This window comes from Acomys minous (assembly GCF_964271855.1).
Source record: "Acomys minous genome assembly, chromosome: 5".
In the NCBI taxonomy this organism is placed as follows: Eukaryota; Metazoa; Chordata; class Mammalia; order Rodentia; family Muridae; genus Acomys; species Acomys minous.
In genome coordinates, this window is record NC_140494.1 from 96,689,546 (window position 1) to 96,713,052 (window position 23,507).

General features: G+C 47.8%; 1 protein-coding gene across 2 annotated transcripts in view; it reads right to left on the reverse strand.

Moving 5' to 3' along the window:
* Window positions 1–23,507, reverse strand: part of ST3GAL4 (ST3 beta-galactoside alpha-2,3-sialyltransferase 4) — a 43,164-nt gene that overhangs the window by 13,951 nt on the left and 5,706 nt on the right. Inside the window, exon 1 of one of the 2 annotated variants that reach the window (XM_084783787.1) lies at window positions 10,293–10,326. The exons of the other annotated variant lie outside the window; for it this stretch is intronic. Within the exon in view, the coding sequence (XP_084639913.1) occupies window positions 10,293–10,325 (33 nt within the window). The 5' untranslated portion in view covers window position 10,326. Of the gene's footprint in view, window positions 1–10,292; window positions 10,327–23,507 lie in introns of those variants that run through there. 2 annotated transcript variants of the gene reach the window in all.

A 23,507-nucleotide genomic window follows, 5' to 3' on the forward strand; every position in this document is an offset into this window, starting at 1 on the left:
CCACTTGCCAAACCTCTGCTTCCCACCCCAGTTCTTCCTGAGAAATGAAACGCAGCAAGCCTCGCTCTGGCTGAGAACACTCCATCCTACTCTTGTGAGAGCTGATGCTGGCACTGCGCAGCCAGGAACTGACACTGTCAGGCCTTGTGCCCTGAAGATGCATCAGAGGCATGTATGGTGACTGGTACAGGCAACCTGTCAGGGCCTAGAACCATCTAGGACACTGTCTACGTGACCTTTCATGTTAGGTTTAATTTACATGGTGGGAAGATCCATTCCAGAGGCACTGCAGTTCCACTGGCTAGCTGCGGCCAAGACAGACTATAAAGGAGGAAGTGAGCTGGGCATCAGCGTCGAAGACTCCCTGCTTCCCCTGTTTGAATGCAGTGTGACCAGCCACCTCTCACCACGGATGCCATGGCTTTTCCCACTATGACGTACTGCACGCTCAAACTATGAGCCCTTCCTTTAACTAGTGTCAAGTATTCTGTCATGGCGACTAGGAAAGAAACTAAAATACATTGTGTAGCCATCCCCCAAGCACGTTAACAGAATGCAGTTCCTCCCCACAGCACACTTCCACCACACACCCCCACTCTGCCAGGTTTGTCTGCATTAGGATGCCTTATATGGCCAAACACTGGAGCCAAGTAACCAGGGCCCAGAGAGGCTTGTGGAGAATGAAACACCAACAAAGGACCATGCATGGACTGGACCTAGGCCCCCTACACAGATGCAGGGGGAGATGGAACCTCTAAGGAATGTGTAGGGCTCAACAGTAGAAAACTTGCCTGGCATTCGATTCTCACTACTTTGGGCAGAGAGCTCTGCCCTCATGAGTGGGTTAGTGGTTTTACCACAGGAATGGATTCTATAAGACGGAAATGGAGCCATGATGAAAAGACAAATTCCGAGTCTCACCCTCCCCCTTACTTAGGAGTAAAGATCATCCTAGTAAGAAAGTGGCTAACAACTTGGCTGAATTGTTTATGCCCTAAACTTCATGGATAGCAGAGGGATAAAAGAGGACATTTGGTGGAAGTAAAGGGCTTGGTCACAAAGCACTCAGGATGCTGTGTGACTTACCTGTCTACAGTAGACTGTGAGTAGAAATACATGATTTTAAAGTAAAATTGACAATTAAAACAGAACTTAGGGGTTTGAAGGATTCTCAGCCTTGACTCTGGAGAGAATTAAAAGCATTTTCATGAGACAAAAATGCAGGTGTGGCCAAGTAATCTTTTAATAAGATTATGATAGAGTGAGATCTGGACCTATTCACCAGGACAATGAGAGAATGACCCCAAAGGCCTCTTGAAGATTTCTACCGAGGTCCCTCCCATTTCACACCCAGAATGCCAAGAGTGAGAAAAGAAAATAATCAAAAGGGTAGCCAGACCTTGGGGCTTGCTGCCAAGGGCAACATAGGCCTTCACTCCCCCACATTCTTGGGCAGCCTCCTGCTGCCTCAGCCATTACTCTCCAGAACAGCTTGATCCATCCCTCCAGAATCAGCAAGAGACAAGCTGTGGCGATGTTCCCTTGATGCCAGCTCTGTAGATACTGCATATAAGAGCAGTGGGGCATGACTTCCTCCGCTTGTATTTCAAAGGATGTCATGGCAGCCTGGGACCTGAGAACAGGCAGAGCCAGAGCCCAGCAGAACTATGCAGTCAGAACACAGCAGAGTCCTAGGAAGACTAGTGGAACCACAGGGTAGGGTGGGACCATCCTCTGGGTGGGCGCGGGGCCTTCCATGAGATTCCAAGATTGTTGGGCCACCAGAATGTATCAGTCTGAGAGCTGAGGGCAAGACTCCAACACTCTAGGGCAGGGTGCCTAGGTCCTCCAATGCCTCTACCCACTGTCTAGAGACAGAACAAGGAGTTAGAGAAAGATCATCCTGGAGGGTAATAGGCAATTATTTTCCTTGTAGGGTTTGGACCTTCGCAGACAATTATCACTCCCTTCTTACCAATTTCCCCTCTTGCTTATGCCACTATTGTTAATTTGGAACAAGCTCGTGTGGTTTCACAGGCTAGTGACTAAATGATTCAAGAGTCAAAACAAACAAACAAAAAATGCCATGAAAATGAGGAAATATCTAGAATTAAACAGGAGGAGCATTTTTAGTATGCAGCTACAACAGGAACTAGAGGAACATGTATAAACAAATTCAAATTGGGGGAGGGGAGGAAACTGTAATTAAGTATTCCAACCAAAATATTATGAGTGCGTGCCTGAGACAGAGTGTCACTATGTAGCTCTCGGTCAGCCTGGAACTCACAACGCAGACCAGGCAGGCCTCAAACTCACAATAACCTACCTGCCTCTGCCTCTCAAGTGCTGGGATTAAAAAAATCACATGATATCACAGCCAGCCCCGAAATATTACTTTAAGCTATAAAGTAAACCATAGATAGAAAAGAGAAGGAAATATGGTAGAGGAAGAAACGAAGAGAAGGAAAAATACAGTATCAGCAAAATCAAACATAACACAGTCTATGATTGGATAAATCTGCCTTGAATAGGCATACTCGATCTCAGAGACCCTAGACTCTGGATTTCTAAGATCCAAGTTGAGAAGTGGGGACCTTTAAGGTGTGTTTAGGTTCAGAGAGCCCTTCCCTTATGGAAAGCGTAATGGAGGGAATGGGCGCCTGATTGTGAGAGTAAGTTCCCTATCAGAGAAAGAGTCCTTCCATTTCCTAGCATGGGACGAGGCAGCCCGTTCTGCTCATCATAAGCAACCCTGCCTAGAGTGTGCTGTTACAAGGGCATAAAGGAACTAAGACGACACCCTCGCCATCCCTCCCCTGAGTGGCTGAACGACCCCATCCCTGTGACACCCAGCTCAGATGACTCTGCTCTTACGATTCGTTCCAGGTATTTCTAGATGGCTTAGGTTTTGTTGCCACAAACTATTATACATTGATTTGAGCACCAAACAGATCATAGACTTTTATATCTTACAGCTACTGGCTTGTGTGTCTTGCTCAATTAGAGATCTAGAATGCTTGGATTATATCCCAAAGTGTAATTTCTTATTATAAAATTATTGAGCTTTTCTATCTTGTCCATAAAACAATCACTTCTAATCAGGGACGTCTTTTGTCTCCAGGCCATACTGTACCAGCTATTATAGAGAAGATGTTTAACAAAAAAAAGTGGTAATACAAAAAAAAAAAGTGGTAATACAAAAAAAAAAAAAGGTGGTAATACAAAATTAAATACTGTGTGTGTGTGTTTGTTTCTGGGGTTCAAACCCAGGGCCTTACATATGCCAGGCATGTATTTTTATCACTGAGATACATTTGCAGCCCTTGATGCAAAGTCCTTTTAAAGTTGGACTCATCAGAGAATCTCACAGCAGATAGTGAAGGTGCAGAGGAGACTGCAGAGTGCTCAGCCCTAAGTAGTATATCCATATCTCACGCCTTCTTCCCAAGGCTCAGGATTATTGTAGAAGGGTAGAAGAGCCAAAGAAAGTAGATGACAAGACATCTTGGGAACACAGCAGGCCTGATGCACAATAAATTCAGAGAGATTGTGACAGCATGCATGAGACCTGTGCAAGCTCAAGGCAAACCAAATCCCAGCATGAAGACGTGAGGTAGGCATGAAGTCCCATTTTTAGCCAAGGAGCTATTGATTGGCAACTGACAGCTCCTGGTAGCAGAAGAGTCATTTTTCTTCTCTTTCTGTAGCCACTAGTAAATCAAACACACTCCAGCAGAAAGCTACACACCCAAGAACATATGGATAGTATAAATTGGATTTCATGGGTATTAAAACACACACACACATGTACGAGCGCGCACGCACACACACAGACACACACACACACACACACACACACACACACACACACATATTTGGTGTAGGGAAGGAGGTGTGTACCTGGGAAGAGTTTGGGGGAAGGAGTGAAAAATGATCAAACACATTGTATGAAATTCTCAAAGAACTAATTTTGAAGCAACAAAACAAATTAAACAAAAACTTAAAGATAAAAACAAAGCCAGTCCCACTACTTTGCTGTGGCTGACTTTAAACTCACTATGTAGCCTAGTTTGGCCTGGAACTCCTGACCCTCCTGACTCTGCCACCAGAGTGCTGGACTATGTGTGCATACCACCATGCATACATTAAAGATGTTCTGTGTCTCTTAATAGTAACTGAAATGCACAGTTACTACAGGCAGGACCGGGTTCTCTGCACTATTGGTTTTAGGAGCCAGGTAACTCTCTGTCGCACCATCTTTTGCACTTTGGGATACTTAGCATATTTGGACTGTAACTACTAGACTCCATTGGGACTCCAGACACTGCTAAGGGGCCATTTCAGCATTGTCTACATCCTCTAGATAAAGCACTGTAATGGCTTCCATTGTAGAGACAGGAAACTAAGGCAAAAGGCAGTCCACAGTACAATAACACACCCAAGTATGACGCTATTGAAGAACTGACTTAGGGTGGAACGTAAACTTCTCTGGGGCTCCACCCTTAGTCTCTCGTAGAGACTGTAGACTCCCACCAATAATGCTAATCATGAAAGAGTATCTCACTAGATAAGTATTGGCCATCTGATGCCCTTTGGAACAAGCAGAGAAGTGGGAACCCCTCACACCAAAGTCCTTTAACTGCTTCCAATAGTTATAAAGATCTTTCTTAACCCTTCTTAGGCAACCCTCCCCCAGGAGACACAATTGCTAGTACACAAAGCCCTCGTGTCCCTCTGAAAGCTCTCCAGCATGTTTTCATTACATATGGCCTGCAGGCACATAACACTCTACTGATGAGCCAGGTCTCCAGGGCTCTGCACACATGTGGCCTCTCTTCTGAGCCTTTCCCCACACATTTCCCTGCACATGAAGATGAGTCTCCCTGGTGTCTGCTAACCCACACAGCAATCCTTCCTAGCTTAGTATTATTGCCAGTATCCCAAGGGGACCTCAGGCGGGACCGAATGTTATGGGACAAATGCAAACCCACGGGCCCTTCATCTCAGTAGAGGGTCAAGGCCCTGGCTCTGCTTTACAGTGATGCCCATTTGATGGCTTGCTTCCCCACGCCAACACAGAGCCACATGACCTGTCTCTGCTGACCTCCAGGGACCCACATGACCAACTCTTCTCTCCTGTGCCTTGCCTCTATGCCGCGGTGAAGGAGGCCAGGCATGCGCCTTCCTTTGGCCTCTGTACTGGCTTATATGCTAGGCAGGAAGGCTTCTGTCTTAGACACAGGCTTGCATATATATATTTATTCATCCTGCCCTTCATTTACCTTTCCCACACTTGCCAGCAGCAATCCCCCACACAGGTAATGCTCCTCTACCTGCGATGATTATTTGTTGTTCTTGTTCCGCTTGCCGCTGTGCCAAGAATAATCAGAAGTGCGCGCTGGGCACACAGTTAGCTCTCAAGACAAATTTGCTGGATTAACAAACGGATCCCTTCATCAGGAATCACTGTCATAATGTAGGTGATAGAAGAATAGAAGAAACAGTGAAGACACGTTGGGTCCCCTTGGTGGCACTTGTGGTACAGGCCCCCAACAAATGTCCTAGCTGGATGCCAGTCCCCATCCCTGTGTAGTGTGATCACAGGAAGCCTGGGATGAAACTTTTCTTCCAGGCTCATTTAGAGACTGCAGAGGACAGAGAAAATGACCAAATGCTTCAAGGGCACCTGTAGAAGGTGGGGCCATCCTCCAACCCATCCAAGCACAACTGGAAAGGAGGCACACTGCCTTCCCAATGTAATCACAAGGTTCTCTCCGGTGCTGGCCTTTGGGCTTCATACCCAACCCAACCTCCTAGCCTGGAAGAGCTCTGTGTAGAAACTCTGTATATTCCATCTGATGGGGGAGGGGCGGGTCTTAATGATTGATACAACACCAAGATATCCATTTGCTGTCTTGCCAGTCACAAGACAGCACAGGGAGCTGCCTGAAAATTATACTTCCAGTATTTGCCTAGAGGGGCAGACATCAAATTCCATGAATTCTCAGGCCTAAAATGCTGAAGCCCATGTGACCAAGTGGCCACTCAGGAGGCCGTGTCAGGGCCAGGATAAATAAAGGAGAAATGGTTGTCAATAGTGACCTGCTGCAGGTTCCTCCAAGCCAGGGCCTCCTGAGGATAGGTTCTCATCCAATACTGCCTACCCAGGAGGCCACAGACACTGGAATCTCAGTGGGCTCACCATCAGCACAGCCAGGCCCTCTCTCCTCTGGCCTCCGGACACCTTATCTGAAAACAGTGGATTATACTAGCCCTGGTCTGGCCACATAATACCAACAAGTCAGGTGGTTTAAAATACTTGTGTCCGGTCACAAGATGGCTCACTGGGTAAAGGTGTTTGCCACCAATACTGATGACCTGAACTTGACCCCCCCCCCCCAGGGCCCATATACTAGAGGGAAAGAATCAACTCTTGAAATAAGCTGTCCTTTGGCTTTCACGGGTGCACGTGCATGTGTGCGAGCACACAAACACACATGAAAATGGACAAGTGGAAAATTAATTAGAAGTACTTACGTGGCCAGTCAACAGTGACAAGGTTTCTAAGTGGAAACATCTGCTAACTTCACAGACATACTAATTTTTAAAAAGTAAATATCACCTAATATAGTAATTACACTTTGAAAGTGTAATATTGTGACAATATTACAATACTAAAATTAACTTCTTTATTTTTTTTAATTTATTTTTTAAATGTGATCCAGGACTTGGGAGGCAGGATGATCAAGAAGTTAAGGTTATCCTCAGCTCTACAGCAGGTCTGAGGCCAGCCTGGGCTACATGAAATTCTTTCTCAAACAAAACAAAGGCTGAAGAGATGGCTCAGTGGCAAATGAATTGCCACTAAGCTTGATGACCTGGTTTTGAGTCCCTAGGAACCATGTAGTAGACAAACAGAATCCACTCCTGTAAGTTGTTTTCTGTCCTCCACATGTACACTGTTACATGTGCATAGATATGTGCATGTATGTGCATGCATATACACAACAGGGCCTCTCTACATAGTCCTGGCTGTCCAGGAACTACTATGTACAGCAGGCTGGCCTCAAACTCACAGAGATCCTCCTGCCTCTGCCTGCCAACTGCTGGGATTAACGGTGTGCACCACTTTTTATTTTACTTTATGTGTATACCCGAGTGTGCATACGTGCACTATATGCCTACAGAGGCCAGAAGAGAGCATCAGATCCCCTGGGTGGAGTTACAAGCAGTTGTGAGCTGCCCGACAGCTGGGAACTAAACCTGGGTCCTTTGCAGAAGCATCAAGCACTCTTAACCACTGAGCCATCTGTCTATAGCCCCATTATGGGTGGCTTATGATTATGGCTCCCCTTCTATAGAAGAGTATTAGGCTACAAAGATCAAGAGCCATTCGAATTGAACTCTGTGACAGAAGACAGTGGTGCCCACCCTTGAGGGCCCACAGGAAACAGGGCATGTAGTTTCCTATGCTCTGCCTTAAAAGAACGGAATGAATGAAATCTGAGATGTTTAGGAATGGTGTCACTGTCACTAATTATTCTGATGTACAGCCAAGGAGTACAGGAATCCCAATGTCCTAAACACTTCAGAGTCAAGAAGACCACCTCCCTTGCCCCTGACTCCTCCTCTTGGGCCATTTGGGCCCTGAGTATAGAAGCATAATTCAAGGTGGCATTGTCACCTTGTCCCATAGGCTCTTCTTTGTTCCCCACTCAACCTCTTTCTCGCTCGCCATCTTGCCCCAATGGCTGCTTTTTGCAAACTTTTCCAGAACCTACCCCATTGAGCAGCCACCTTGGGTGGATGGGCAGGTCAGATGGAACTGGCTGAACAGAGCCGTCTGTGCTTTAGGGGCAGGCCACTGGGACTGATCTTGCCCTCTGCCACCGGCAAGCTGAGGGACTTAGGGATGACTTGGCTTCCCTAAGCCTCAGGTCTCTCTGGTTTATAAAAAGGAAGTACAGGTCCTCCCACAGTTTCCTCATGGCTCTAAGTACATATCTAAATGATCCCAAGCAAGGCATGGGGAATGCCCATGAATAATAGATACTAGCAGCACCCCAAAACTGAGGCCATGTAGCCAGGCAGGTGGTGCACACCTGTAATCCCAGCATCAGGGAAGCTGAGGCAGGAGGATCTCTGTGAGTTCGAGGCCAGCCTGGTCTACAAAGTGAGACCAGGACAGCCAAGGCTACACAGAGAAGCCCTGTCTCAAAAAAAAAAAATGACAAAGAACAGAAAACAAATAAACAAACAAACCAAAACTGAAGCCAGGAGTGAAACAGGAGAGAAATGTGAGTAAAAATATTTTGGAGACAAGGGCTCACTGTGTGGCCTTGGCTGGCCTGGTGGAGCTAACTGGGCCGGGCTATACTCACAGAGAGCCACCTGCCTCTGCCTTCTAAGTCCTGGGATTAAAGGCCAACGACACCATGCCCATCCTTAACTCTTTTTTTAAAATTGTTTTAACTTTATGTGCCTATGTGTTTTACATGTGTGTCTCTGTACCATGTGCATGCCTGATAGCCACAGAGGCCAGAATTGACCTCTGGACACTGGAGTTATGGGCAGTTGTGAGCTACCATGTGAATTCTGGGAATCAAACATAGGTCCTCTAGAAAAAAACAGTTAGTACTCTTAATCATTAAGCCACCTCTCCATCCTTGAGTAAAAATATTTCCTTTTCGGGGGGGAGGGATGTTTTTGAGGCAGGGTCTTACTATACAACCCAAGATGTCCATGACCTTTAGATAACTCCTGCCTCAGCTTCCTCTATGCTGCTATTACAGGTCTATAACACTATGTCTAGTACGGGTTCACTATGCCTAGTGTGTGGAAAAAGCACAAACAGTAGCATTAAACAGCAGTTCAAGGTCCTTGCACTATGCACATCTAATTGTCCTCACCGTAGCTATTAAACGCACCTTCCTTCTGCAGTGAGAACAGCTTTGGCTTCATGCTACCAACTCCCAATCCACACAAAATGGGGGCTGGGTAGAGGCAGAGGCAGAAGGCAAAGCCAACAGCAGCAGGTTTAGGTCTGAGTTAGGACAGGGCTCAATAGTGTTATACATATGGGATTTGGAATCAGCGTTAAGGTCAGACTCCCCTCCCTTCCTGGCCACAGCACCCTCCTAGCTAGTCAGCTGCCAGGAGCCTTCTCACTCCCACATCCGTCTTTGTCACAACGATTCGCTTCAGCTCCAGCGTGGCAGTTATACCACGCTTTCTCTAACGTTCACTAGACCAGCCTCCTCACACCAAACTGAGTACCAGGCACATGGTGAGTAACTGACACATTTGAAAATGAACAAATGTCTAAATTATTATCATTTGGTCACTCAAGCCAATAAGGAAAACAACTATGAGCAGAAAGTTTCATCAAGTTAGAAAAATCCCAGATCTCTAAGGCTTGCTAGAGTCCCACACTTGAGCCAACAAGGGTGCCTACTCTCTGCCAAATGCCTGTGGCTACTTTCAGAAGGACACCTTTATCGTAAGGCGCCTGTGGTTTCTGCAGACATGGCAGTTGACATCTTTTGACTCAACTCAACTACTTCCAGTTCCAGAGTGTGCGGAAACACAGCAGAAGCTGAAGACAGCCGACTCTGGGTGGCCCCAGGAAAGATAAAGGCCCGCTGGCCCCCTATTCCTCTTTCCTCCTCATTTGTTCCTCAAGATAGTCAGTCTGGCGCAAAACATCAAGACCCAGATGAGGGGAGCTCAAAGCACCGGCTGCAGAGAAAAGGCCTATGGACTCTAAAAACTCCTCTGCAGCCACCAACTGGGAACTCAGCCTCGGATTCCTCCTCTGGAAAAGAGGGTGCCAGGTTCAGGAGCCCCCCTCTAATCCCAGTACCCAGGAGGCAGTGGCAAGCCAGGGATCCACAGTAAGAGCCTGTCTCGTATACCTCTAACCCCAGCACTTGGTGGGCAGAGGCAGGCACATCTCTAAGAGGTCAAGGTCAGCCTTGTCTATACAGGAAGTTTCATGACAGCAAGGGCTACATAGTGTTACTCTCTCACAAAACGAAGCAAAGCCGAACCAAACAAACCACCACTTAAAAGACCCAAAACAACAAAATGAGAGGGCCAAGACCAAGTTCCCGGCAGTGTCAGGACCTTAAGACATAGTGTGCTATTTAAAGCCACAGCCTCGGTGCTGGACCAGTAGAGAGGAGGCACTTGGCATGTGACACAGCAGCCCCTGTTGGCTCCAGGTCTGCCCCACTCCAGCAAAGGGAAGGAGCTCAGCCACACCTCCCAACCATTCCCACAGCTGTGCTCACCTGTCTGTTCAGTGGCTGGCTTTGCTGCTGCATCTACAGCACAAGACTACAGCTGCCTGGAGAGACAACAGGGGCACCACTGCCCTGACTCCACCCAGCACTGAGTGCAGATCCACCTATTGGCTCAGATTCCCGGGCACATTGGTAGGGTGGAGCATGGTGGAGGGGGCAGGAAGGAGGTAGTCTGAGGGAGCTTTTTTCATCGTCTCCATGCAGCACCCCGGGGCTCCTGAGTAAAGCTTCTCGCTGGACAGCTGTCTCTCTCCAGAAGAGATCTTTCTAAAGCCGATGCCTGCCTCCCAGCCGTGCACAGTGCTCAGGATTTGGCCTTCAAATGAGTCACACACAGTGCACATAAGCTACAAGTATCAGCAATCCCACAAATTGGAAAGAAACACCAGACCAAAGAAAAACAAAGGGCACGATTGGATCCAACAACTCTATTTCCGGGTATGTACCCAATGGAAGTGAAACCCTGACCTACAAGAGATTTGTGTGCACATTTACAACAGCATTGGTCAGTCACAAGGTCCAAAATGTAGGGGCTACTACCCAAGTGTCTGTGAAAGAGTGAAGCGATCAGCAACATTTGGTACCCGTGTTTCGTGCAGTATTGTTCGGCCACAGCAAAAAAATTCTATCAATTTCCACACAATGGATGGACATTGAGTACAATGTGCTAAGAGAAATAATGTAGTCACATTATAGGCAAATACTATATGATTCTACTTACAAGAGGTACTCAGTAGTCAAAAGCATAGAAACACCAAGTAGAAAAGTGGTTGACGGGATAGGGTGGGGAGCAGAAAATGAGTTGCTTGGGGGCGTTCAAGGTTTCTACTTCACAAAATGAAGAGTTCTTCAGTTTGATGGTGGAGATGGCTACATACTATGAATGTACTTAGTGCACTTGAACGATGCACTTATAATTGGTTAAAAAAGGAATTAGGGGGTGGGGTCTGGAGAGATGGCTCAGTGGTTAAGAGCACTGTCTGCTCGTCCAAAGGACTCAGGTTCAATTCCCAGCACCCACATGGCAGCTCACAGCTGTCTGTAATTCCAGTTCCAATGGCTCTGACACCTTCACACTAAAATAAAATTAAATAAATTATTAAAAAAAAAAAGAGGGGGCTGGAGAGTTGGCTCAGTGGTTAAGAGCACTGTCTGCTCTTCCAAAGGTCCTGGGTTCAATTCCTAACACCCACATGGCAGCTCATAACTGTCTGTACCTTCAAGATCTGATACCCTCACACCAATGCATACAAATTAAATAAAGATATATCTTTTAAAAAAAAAGAAAAAGAAAAAGAAAGGAATTAGGGGAATGGCTCATTCCATCAAGTATTTGCTCTGAAACATAAAAATCTGAGTTCACTGTCAGGAGCTCCACAAGGAGACTATCAAGGCTGGCAGAACTGGATCCAGGGGCCCTGCACAAACTGATGCACCAACCAAGGACATCGCAAGCAGAGGACCTAGACCCCCTGTTCAGATATAGCCAATGGACAGCGCATTCTCCACAGGGGGAAGTCGGAGAGCAGGGGGACTGCCTCTGACAGGAGCACTGGTACCCTCAATTTGATCACTGCCCCTTAGGAGAGAGGCCCTGTGGGAACACAAAGGAAGGGGATGCAGGCTATCCAGATGAGACCTGATAGGCTGTGGTCAGACATTGAGGTAGGAAGACCCCACCTGCCATAGGTCTAGGGAAGAGGAATAGAAAGGAAAAGGGAAGGGAGGTGGGACAGGAAGATAAGAGCGAGGGGATTACAATTGGGATGTAATGTAAATCAATTATAATAATAATAAAAAAATTTTAAACCCTGAGTTCAGCCCCTCAAAATCCATGTAAAAATCCATAGATCAATCTGGATAAACCTAAAAATACATATTTAACTCATGAATGTGGTAGGACACACACAGACAAGCCTGACTGGCGAGCTCCAGACCAATGACAGATTCTATCTCAAAGAGAAAGAGAGGAAAAGGTAGATAGTGCTTCTGAAGATGACACCCAAAGCTGTCCTCTGGACTCCACATGAATGAACACACACACACACACACACACACACACACACACGCACATACTTTAAATTTTTTGTTTGTTTGTTTGTTTGTTTGTTTTGTTTTTCAAGACAGAGTTTCTGTGTAGCCTTGGTTGTCCTGGAATGCTCCTTGTAGACCAGGCTGGCTCAACCTCCCAGAGATCCACCTGTCTCTGCTGGGATTAAAGGTATGTGCCACCTGCCCAGCTACACATGTTAACATTTTTAAGTGATTAAGATAGAAAATATAATGTTACGATTATGCATTCTCCTGTAATAAATCAGGGAGTCAGATTTGATGGTACGTGCTTATAATCCTAGCCTATAATCCTATAATCCTAATACCTGCCTGAGAAGAGAAGAGCTCAAGGCCAGCCTGGGCTACAAAATCAGAACATGTACTTTTAAAAAGAGAAAGAAAGGCCAGGTGTGATGGTGCATGCCTTTAATCCCAGCACTTGAGAGGCAGAGGCAGGCAGATCTCTATGAGTTTAGGGCCATCCTGGTCTACAAAGTTACAAAGTGAGTCAAGGACATCCAGGACTACAAGAGAAACCCTGCCTCAAAAAACAAAAGTGTGTGTGTGGGGGGGTGCGGATCAGGGAAATGTGGATCCGGTGACCTGGAATGCAGAATAAATCCCAGTACTTTTTCTTACACAAGGCTAGCAGTGGAGATGTGAACCAACACAAAAGCTTAGCACCACACTTCACAGTAGAGTGAGCCTGAAGTCAGGCACACCTCAAGATGTGTGCAATTCCATTTCTGGGTATACCCCAGAGTAAACCTCCCCATTCAAGAGCACTGTAACAACAGAACAGAGAAACAAGTACCAGGCAGGGACCTAAGTAAACTGTGCTCTATTCCCACAGTTGAGCACCACTTAAGCTGATTAATTAATTAATTAATCCATGTGGGTCGATTCAGATAAACCTAAAAACACAAATTTACCAACAGATGAAGTATGGATCACAGCTCGTATTGTGTGTGTGTGTGTGCATGGGTGTGAGTTTGTGTATGCATGTGTGTGAATTAATGTGTGTAAGTGTAATACCACTTAATCCTTCACTCTTTTCTTTCTTAAAGGGAAAAGAAATCCTGACATAATATGGGAAAATGTTTACTTTTACTAACTTGATGATTTGGTTGACTAGTGTCCATTTTGCTATGGTTTGTAATGAAGAGGCTGGAGGCTCAGTAGAAAGAATGTTTGCAGAGTATGCGCAAGGCCCCAGGTTTAGTCCTCAGCACTGTGTAAGTAAGCCAGGTATGATGCGTCATGCCTGGTATCTCAGCTCTCAGTACATGGGAATTGAAAGAACAGAGACCAGAAGGTCAAGGTAATTCTTGGCTCCATAGTGAATTTTGAGGCTAGCACGGGCTACATGAGCCCCTACCTCAGGAAAAAAAAAATCAAAGTAGAACAAGGGCATGAATTACAGCTTACGGTGAAGAATACAAAAACAGGATATATGGGAAACTCGTCATCTACATTTAACATGTCAGCCTGGGTAGAGCCCTGCACCAGGGTGAAAACCCCACACTCCGGTGTGGTTGGGGCACCAATTTTTTTTTTCACTGATCTTAAGAGAGGTCTGAGGTGGAGTATACGGGAAACGGGGGCCCCTTAAGAAGAACTGAAAACCAAGTCAACTCTGCGGGTAAAGATTGGGCAATATTTATCAACATCCTTGTCTCCCTGGAATCTCTACTGCCAGTTTACTCTGGGGGGAAGCCTTGTGTTTGCACAGAGACCTGTCTATCAGGGTTCTTAATGGAGCACCTTTATGTAGATATTGCTATTGCTTTCGTAGACAGCTCTCAGTCTACTGCCCATACTGGCATTGAATTCCTCAGCATAACCACCCTTTTTCTTCACTCTTCCTGAGGCTGGAACTATAGGGAGACCCCACAGCACTGGGCTCCCAGCACTTTGGATATCAGCAAGAAGTGGAAGCGATGTAAATATCTAGCCACACAGTCCTGTCTAAACGCATTATCGTGACAGAGACTGGAAACCACCACGCAGCTGGCAGAGACTCTAAAGCCGCACATGTTCTGCCATTGAGTGATCCCTAAAGTCCAATATTAGACGCTGAGAAGCAGGTGGAAGAAGTGTTCGATGTATCACCGGACTCGCTTTTAGCAAAGGGTCATGTGCACATATACGTATGTCTGCATATGAGTAATTTAGTCAGCGGGCTGCAGAAAGCATGAGAGGCAGCACTTTACAGGAACAGGGTTTGGAATAGAAGAGACGTTACTCATGTTTGGGGAGTTGTTTTTATTTCTTTATTCCTTTATTTCTTTATTCCTTTATTTTACTAAAGTGAAGGCAGGATCTTACTGTGTTGTCTATTGTGGCCCCAAACTCACAATCCTCCTTCCCCAGCCTCTGAGATGCAAGGACTACAGGTATGAGTCACTATATCCAGTTGAAACTTGTGTGCGGGGTGTGTGTTGTGTGTGTGTGTGTCCATCTATCTGCCCATCCACCCATCTGTCTGTGTTTAAGGCAGGCCTCACTCAGCACAGGCTAACCTCCAACTCACTACGTAACTGAGGATAGCCTTGAACTCCTGAGCTCGTGTCTCCATCTCTCAAGTACTGCAATTACAGGGGTGCACCACCACAGCTGGCACTCATATACCCTTTGGCTATTTAACTTTTTTAAACTGTTGAGTACAATATACTTTTAATTGAAAAAAAAAACTCAGTGGGAAGAAGAGAGAGATAAAATAAATACTAAATACTAAAATTAAGAATACAGTGTTGGAGTCTCACATACCCGGTCCTGAGTTCTGAGTTACGCATCGGTTTTGAGATTCTAGGGCACAGTTTTTCTGCTGTGTGACTGAGGATGAAAACAGCTCTACGTGGTAGAGTGCCTCAAAGTGGCAAAAAGCAGCGACTGTTAGGATTTTTGCTGAGGTGGAAGCAGCTGATCTTAGTCCAAAGAACACATGTCCGGCTCCCGCCTACCTTGCTCACAGATCTGCTCTTCTTATTCTTCCCTGTGTCCCACTCCAAGGACAGAGACCAACACAAACGCACACTGTGCGTGTGTACACAAGCATACACACACGCATACTCGCATGCGCACACACACATACACACTATCCAGGACGGACTAGCCGACCTTCACTCTGCTTGGCAAGCCATATGCTGTGGTGCAGGGATCCTTCCAGATGGAGAGGTTATTTCTGATGTACACAACAGCTCTGCATAGGCAAGGACCACCACACATGACAGCGATGCCTTCTGCAAAAGATCTGGGAGGACAACAGGTCAAGAGCTTGCCAGAGCTCTCCTGGAACAGCTGGCATGGCCACGTTCTCTGTGTTTATCCTTCTGTGTATCGCTTCCTCATGCTCTCACATTCATTAGTGGTTTGGGAGGAACTGACTCCTGCACCTGTTGACTGGCTCTGATGGACTCTAATTCTAGGGTCACTGGCCAGAACCCTGGAAGTGAAGTCACCATGTAGTCCCACGTAGCAGCTGGAGACCATGAGCAGTCCCTCCTTTACTGACTGCTCAGAAGAGCCGGTCTAGAACAACACACCATCCCCAGTGCAATGTCCCTAAGCTCCAAGAACGTACAAGGGCTCCGAGAGGTGGTGGTGGTCATCGCCTGTAACCCCAGCACTCAGGAGGCAGAGGCAGGCAGATCTCTGAGTTTGAGGCCAGCCTGGTCAACAGAGTGAGCTCCAAGACAGCCAGGGCTACATAGAGAAACCCTGTCCTGAAGGGGGCTGGAGGAGGAGGAAGAGGAGGAAAAGGAGGAGGAGGAGGAGGAGGCGGAGGAGGTTGTGCACAGAGCAGAAACAGAAGCCAACTTGGACCACAGCCTCCTACATCCATGGAACTCTCTTATGTACCACCAAGAGCTATAAACAAGACAACAAGCCCACCAAGAGTCTCCACTTAGACAGAGACAGGCATGACAAATAGAAAACGATGAAGGTGATGTTATGATGACTCATATTATGAAGCCACTGACCCAGGGCAGTGGTGCAAAGAGTAACTGGGCAGGCCCTCTGCAATAAAGTTATGACCATCTATTTAAGAAGCTGGTTTTAACCTGAGATCTATACAGAACAGGGACAGAAGGTTCTGGACTGAGAAAAACACAAAGACCTGCATTTGTCAGACGTAAAGAACAGAAACAAGTCTGGCGGTCAGAGATAGCCAAATGTGATATTAAGGATGCCACAGGTACTGGGGGACCTAAGACCTAAGACCTGCACAGGCCTCCTGAGGAGCAGCGGGTTGTCTAGGTGTCATAAAATGTCAACAGCAGGATATCAGCAAAGGAGCGAGCCTACTACTCGATCACATTTTAAAAGATTCCCTAGAGCAATTCTACAGCCCCAAGTAATTTCTCTTCATTGTTAAACCACTTCACGTGCTCCTGTTTTTGCTCTTATTTACTGATGGCAACTGTCCATTTCCTCATGCCAGAGATCACGACCCCACGCCCAGCATTCACACTGACACCTGCAGCCAAAACTAGACAGTTCACGGGCGCTACTGGGTGAGGGAAATGGGGGAGGTCACCCGACTCTTCCCTCTCTCTCTAAGTGAAGTACCTTTGCCAGTTGATAGTCAGTGCCCAGGCCTCTCCGCTAGTTCCACCTGACCTTGAACAGACCCTCTTAGCTTAGGTGGCCCAGGCACCAGCCTCCCAGACAGTACTGTTCACTAAGCAACTTCTTCCAGAGTAAAATTCTTTCAGCATTGACTGGCCCTCTCTAGCTCAGATACAGGCACTCTGACCTACAACGGGACTACATACTAAAATAGCTTCATGATTTGAAAATATTGAAACTCTAAAATGCGTTTACTATGCATGATCTGTATGTTAAACATTCTATCTTGACAGCCCAGGCAACTGCTAGGGGAGCAGTCTTGTTCACCCTGTGACTGTGTGGCTAGAAGGGGTTCCAGTGCCTGCCCTTTGCCAGCATCATAAGACAGTCAGTCACCCTGCATACATCTGGCCTGATAAAGAGCAAAATTCAAAACCTTATATACAGTTTCTATTCAGTGTGTATTGCTTCACATTAGATAGTTGGGTTTTTGTTGTTGTTTTGTTTTTTGTTTGTTGTTGTTGTTGTTTGGGGTTTTTGGGGTGTTGTTTTTTTCAAGACAAGGTTTCTCTGTGTATCCTTGGCTGTCCTGGACTTACTTTGTAAACCAGGCTGGCCTCGAACTCACAGCAATCCGCCTGCCTCTGCCTCCTGAGTGCTGGGATTAAAGATGTGTAGCACAACTGCCTGACTTGTTTTGGTTTTTTAATCTTTGTAAGTCTTCACATGCCGTTATAAACTTTTTTCTTTTACCATAAATCAAAGCTTTGTAAATTAGGAACCATCTGTGTTCCCTAAGTCTCCCAGCAGGGACAAGGTAAGGAAATGTGCAGTCCAAGAAGCCCCACAAAGGTGAACAGGGTCTACCCAGAGCTCCGAATCTGCTGCTGCCTCTCAGCTCTTATCTGAGAGTTGGGAGCCCCTCGCCTGATCTGGGCCATTCTGTAGGACTGACTGTATATTCTCTCCTCCCCTCCCCAGAACACCCAGTCAGCTCTAAGTGGACCAGCGGCTCACATCGGCAAGTCAAGAACAAGGAGATTTCTAGGCAGCCACAGGGAGTCTTTCTGGGTTCACAGGAAGAACCCAGGGTTACAGGCATAGGGAAGTGTGAAAGGCTGGGCTGTAGCGGAGAGGTACGGTGATGTGTGAGCAAAGTGCCTCCTAGGAGGGATGTGAAGAGTGGGGAAGGAGAGTCAAGGCCTCCCCTTCCTATATCAGCTTGTCTCCAGACAAGGGAGAGGTTGGAAAGCATCCCTCTCTGGGCAGTCCACAGCAGGAAGATATAGAGGAGCTAGTCAGACACAGACAGACATACACAGACACATACACAGACATACACACAGACACAGACATAGACACAGACACAGACATACATAAAACACACACAGAGACATATATACAGACACAGACACAAACACACACACAGACAGACACACACACAGAGACATATACACAGACACATACACAGACATACACACAGACACAGACATAGACACACACACAGACACACACACAGACATACATACAAACACACACACAGACATATATACAGACACAGACACAAACACACACACAGACAGACACACACACAGAGACATATACACACACACACAGACAGACACACACACAGAGACATATACACACACACACACAGGCATACACACAGAAACAAACACACAGACAGACAGACACACACACACACACAAACATGCCTTTCCTCAAAGTAAAAGCACATGATGAGGGCAGAAGATCAGCTGGTGTGCTGGGTGCTGCTGGAAAACACCAGGCTTTGAAGTCTCCGTACAACAAACCCTCTGGGTCAGCAGGCTGGCTGGTGTTCAGGCTTTCAGAGCTAAACTTGGGCCATCTCTTGCCCACCTAGACCCTTGCGGGGACAGTAGAAATGACTGTCTGAGAACCTACAGCACTATCACATCAGAGAACCACGGGACATGGGTGGCCCCTTCCCCAGTCAAGCTTGCTGTACCTCAACGACACCTACACGGAAGCCCTCCATGGCAATAACTTGCACATATCCTTCAGTGCATACCAGCCGCTACTGAGAACACACACAGCAGCACAGTGGCCTCCTACATACACACGCATGCTCACAAGCGGCTCTCAGTCTCTCCCCGTTCCCTACCCACTCCACTACCACATACAGCTTCTGAGGTCTGCTGGGCCCCGCTCGCCAGTGCACTCTCTTCCTCCATGCCTTGCTTGGTTTATTGCTCTCTGGTTTCGTCAATTTCAGCGCTGGCTTCTGCTGTTTGTTTGTTTGGTTGAAGGTCCCTAGAGATATCGCCAGAGAGCCTGGAGCTTCCAGAAGCAGGGAGTGGCTACATCTTGCTCTGTGGGGACCTCTGAAAGTTGGATAAAGGGAATCCCTGATCTCTCCCCCCACCCCCACCCCACCCCCCGTCCTTCCAAACCGAGCTTCTAAGGGGAAAGAGCACCTCCTGTCATCCTCAGAAGCAGTGAGAAGGGGATGCCAAAGAGGCTGCCGCCAAGAATACAAACAGAAGGAAGATACAGGGTAGGGGTCATGGAGATCCATTTCAACGGATAGACCCCTTGGTAGACCCCCACAGTCTTGGGGAAGTCTATGTGCTCATAGCCCCGCCCTCGGTGGAGTTTGCTGTTCAGTGGTGAGATCTTCCAACCTGACACCCACAGCCTGCACTTACGCCAGCATTGTTCAGTCCTGCATCTGATCCTAATCTATGAGGGACTGACTTCTTCTCTGTTCACTGAGCACCAAGCCTAGAAAGCCCTAGGTCCCCTAGGTCAGCCGCCCCCGCTTCCGTGCCAACACACCCTGTTCAAACACAGTGTGGGGCTCAAGGCTGAGGCTTCAGTATTCACAGGCTCATCCCAGCACCCAGGCCTAGAACCAGGCATTTGACTCCAGCTGGTCAGTGCCTGGGGACTGAGGACAAGAGTCCGGAATCATTCAGCAGGTCTAGGCTATGCCCCATACCCACTTGCCCCATGGAGCAGCGGGCCCAGGTGTCATCCTACAGAATACCTCTGGGCAGAGACCCCAGATGAACTGCGGCAGTGCCATGGGTCAAGATACACGTCCAAACCCCCACCTATTAGGCACCAAATCCATGGTCAGGTTAAAAGATACCTTAGTTAACTAAGATAACTAGTTCTCCTCCCCATACTTTTAGGAACCATAATTTTCTACAGTTTTCTACAAGTGAATGGCCCCTGAAACACTTTTCCAGATGCAGAAAAAGCTTTTTAAACGAGAAAGAATAAACAACAACAGGTACCAGAAAAACTGAGAAACTGAGGCATAAAGAACAGAAGAAATACAGATGATCTAGGATGACTCTCCTCTGGGGTGCAGGCTCCCTGTAAGGCAGGAGAGGCCAGAGGCCCCACGGAATCTCCAGGCCTCTTTTAGTGTTCATTAAATGATCGGGTCCCAGGCTCCAGTCCCCCACCCTACTCCAGCTCGGGCCAGCTCACCTGGCCTTGCTGGCCTGTCAGTCCAGCTGCTCCTGAAAGAGGATATTTTCATTCCTCTTGATTTGGACAGCTGTGCTGAGAAGAGAGCAGGGGACAGAGCAGGGGACAGGGTCACAGATGGCGCTAACCAGCAGGCTGAGTGGAGTGGGAAGGGGCCTTAGGGCTAGCCTGGCAGGGTACGCAGAAGAGCTGCCTCCCAGTCACTGCAGAAGAAAGCAGCCCAGGGTTCCCGAGGCTGGCCTGGTCCAGGACAAGGGAACAGAAGTCCAGTGGCGAGAGAAGAAAATGAACACTTATTTTTTTATTGTGTGTGTGTGTGTGTTTGAGGTGTTTTGTTTTGTTTTGTTTTTGACAGGGTTTCTCTGTATAGTTCTGGCTGTCCTGGAACTCTCTCTGCAGGTCAGGCTGGCCTCATGGAGATCCACCTGCCTCTGCCTCCTGAGTGCTGGGATTAAAGGTGTGTGCCACTGCCACCGCTGAACTATGTGGCATCTGTTCAGTTAACAGGGTGGGTCAAGGACCAGCTTCTCAGGCCCACTACTAGATCCTACCTGGCCTCACTCTCAAAACAGGTCCCACAGCCCTGTCTTAGCTGATGTTGGCTGATTGGATGGGTCCAAAGGGAGGAAGACAACACAGAAAGGAAGAGTGCTGGACCTGAAACTCATCCCCCGGCCTGCCACCACCCATTTCTGGAGTCAAGAAATGGATTGCAATGTCAAAACCTATGCCCCGCCCCCCGTTCCTCATTCTTCCTCTCTACTCAGCTCCACTCTCTCCCAAGCCCCTTCGTGGTGTCTTCTGATCTCCAACTCCACCCTGTCCTGTTCCTCCCCTGCCCCCACCCGAGTTACATAAGGGGCCAGAGAACACACAGAGGGATCTTTGTTGTCAAACCAAATCCATACGGAGCCGGAGCCGGAATCAGCCAAGCAGCTGTTCCCCATTCCCTCCGCCTTGGCAGGGTTGAAACCCTGGGCAGGAATCCCCTACCCGCCTCCATTTGGGAAGACAGGGGACAAATACTGCCCCCAGGGCCCCTGGGCAGCTGAATGGGTGGCCGGGGATCAGTCACCACTGTGTGGGACCACAGCAAGGAACCAGCTGGTCTCTAATAGAGAACAAAGCCACAGTGCAAAGCCCAGGTCCCAAAGACAACAAAGAAGCAGACTCTAGGCCAGGAGCGGAGAACACAGCGTCAGGCTCAAGGCTAGGATTACAGATCCACACAAGGACTGCTTCGCAGCTTCTGCTCGCACTCACATGCCCCTAAGCTCTCTTGCACACAGGTAACCCATGTACACACTCACCCATACATTTACAAGCAGACAGCGTGTGCGCGTGCACACATTACAGATCCACACAAGGACTGCTTCGAAGCTTCTGCTCACACTCACATGCCCCTAAGCTCTCTTGCACACAGGTAACCCATGTACACACTCACCCATACATTTACAAGCAGACAGCGTGTGAGCGTGCGCGCACGCGCGCGCACACACACACACACACACACAGAGAGAGAGAGAGAGAGAGACAGAGACAGAGAGACAGAGACAGAGACACAGAGACAGAGGAGAAGAGAAGAGAAGAGAAGAGAAGAGAAGAGAAGAGAAGAGAAATGAGAAAAGAGAAGAGAGAGGGAGATTTAACATCCCAAGTACAAAAGGTGTTCTTGCTGGCAGGTGCCTGGGCAGAAACCTCTCTGCTCAGGTCAACTCTCTCTAGTAGGTGCCTCTGAGACAAGACTAGGAGCTCTGGAGAGCTGAAAGAGATAAAAGAGGGGGCCAGTAGGAGATCCAAAAGGAGAAGAGGCAATGAATCCGGAGAGAAGAGCCCACAATGCTTGTAAGGATAGTCCCGACACGCCATCAACACACGCTCTTCCCCAAATCCCTCGGCCCTTGCCCTCTCAAGTAGACATGGCCAGGCCAGTCTAGTCCAAGACACTGGGCATTTCCAGACCATTCATTTTAGTTCACCAAGTCCTGGGGCCCACCGTACCCCCAGAGAAGAGGGGCAACTAGGAACATGTAAAGCAGACGGACTGAAGGAGAAAGGCACGTGGGGGGGGGGGGGATGTCCAGGAGTGAGAAAATCACGGTCACACTTGAGGCTAGGCCCTGAACATTCTTACCCTGCCTGGGGAGAGATGCTCTTGTGACCTTGAACAAGAAGAGAGACCTGTCTGTGCTTCCGCTCCATCTTAGGGGAAAGGGAACATTATGGAGCAGTGATACTGGGTACCAGCCAGGTGCTAGTACTGGGATATGGTGGCAATGGGTTCCCAACCTTCCAGCAGGTGGACACTGGACCTCTGAGGTGGTTCCAGGGGGAAGGAATGTTTATCTCACTTTGCATTGCAGTCCCTTACATGAAGCAGATACTAGTATCTGTACCACAATAAACAAACATTTTACTCTAGAGCCAATCAAAAGCAAGCTCTGCCTGGACTCACTTGGCTGGACAGAGGACATAGAGGTGGCTCTAGGTCTTGCCCAGCTCAATGCCTTTCTTCTCCAGGGCCCAAAGGCAGGGAGTCTCTCTGGCATAAAAGCAGGCCAGGCAGGCAGCGTTTGTAAGGTACTGCACTCCAGCCAGGCACTGAATGTTATCTGAAGAGCTATCTCATTAAGGAGTGTTAATTTCTTGGAGGTGTAAATAATACTAACAAGGGCTGCTGATGGTGGCAAAGAAGGGACACCGTGAGCGCCTACAACCTGTCCCCAGGGACACAAATCCCCTGGCTTCACAGCTCCTCACAGGAGCACAGCCTTTGGCTCAGCCCGCACTCAGAGAGGTACCGTCTCCGGACTCAAGCTCGCAGGAGTGAGATGTGTGCAGAGTGGAGAAGGCAAAGGGACTCAGGAAGCCTTCACAGAACATTAGCTCAAGGTGACATAAAGGACAGAGAAGGCAATTCAGACTGATCATTACCAAAGATGACCAAGCCATGTGATAAGACTGGGAACAAAGGCCGAGAGGTGACAAACTCATATGGGCACGCTACCAGGAACAGGAGAACACTCTTGGTGGAGATCAATAGAGGGAGAAGCAAACAAAGAAACCCTCTGTCCCAGTTTTAGGGGAGTTCAGCTG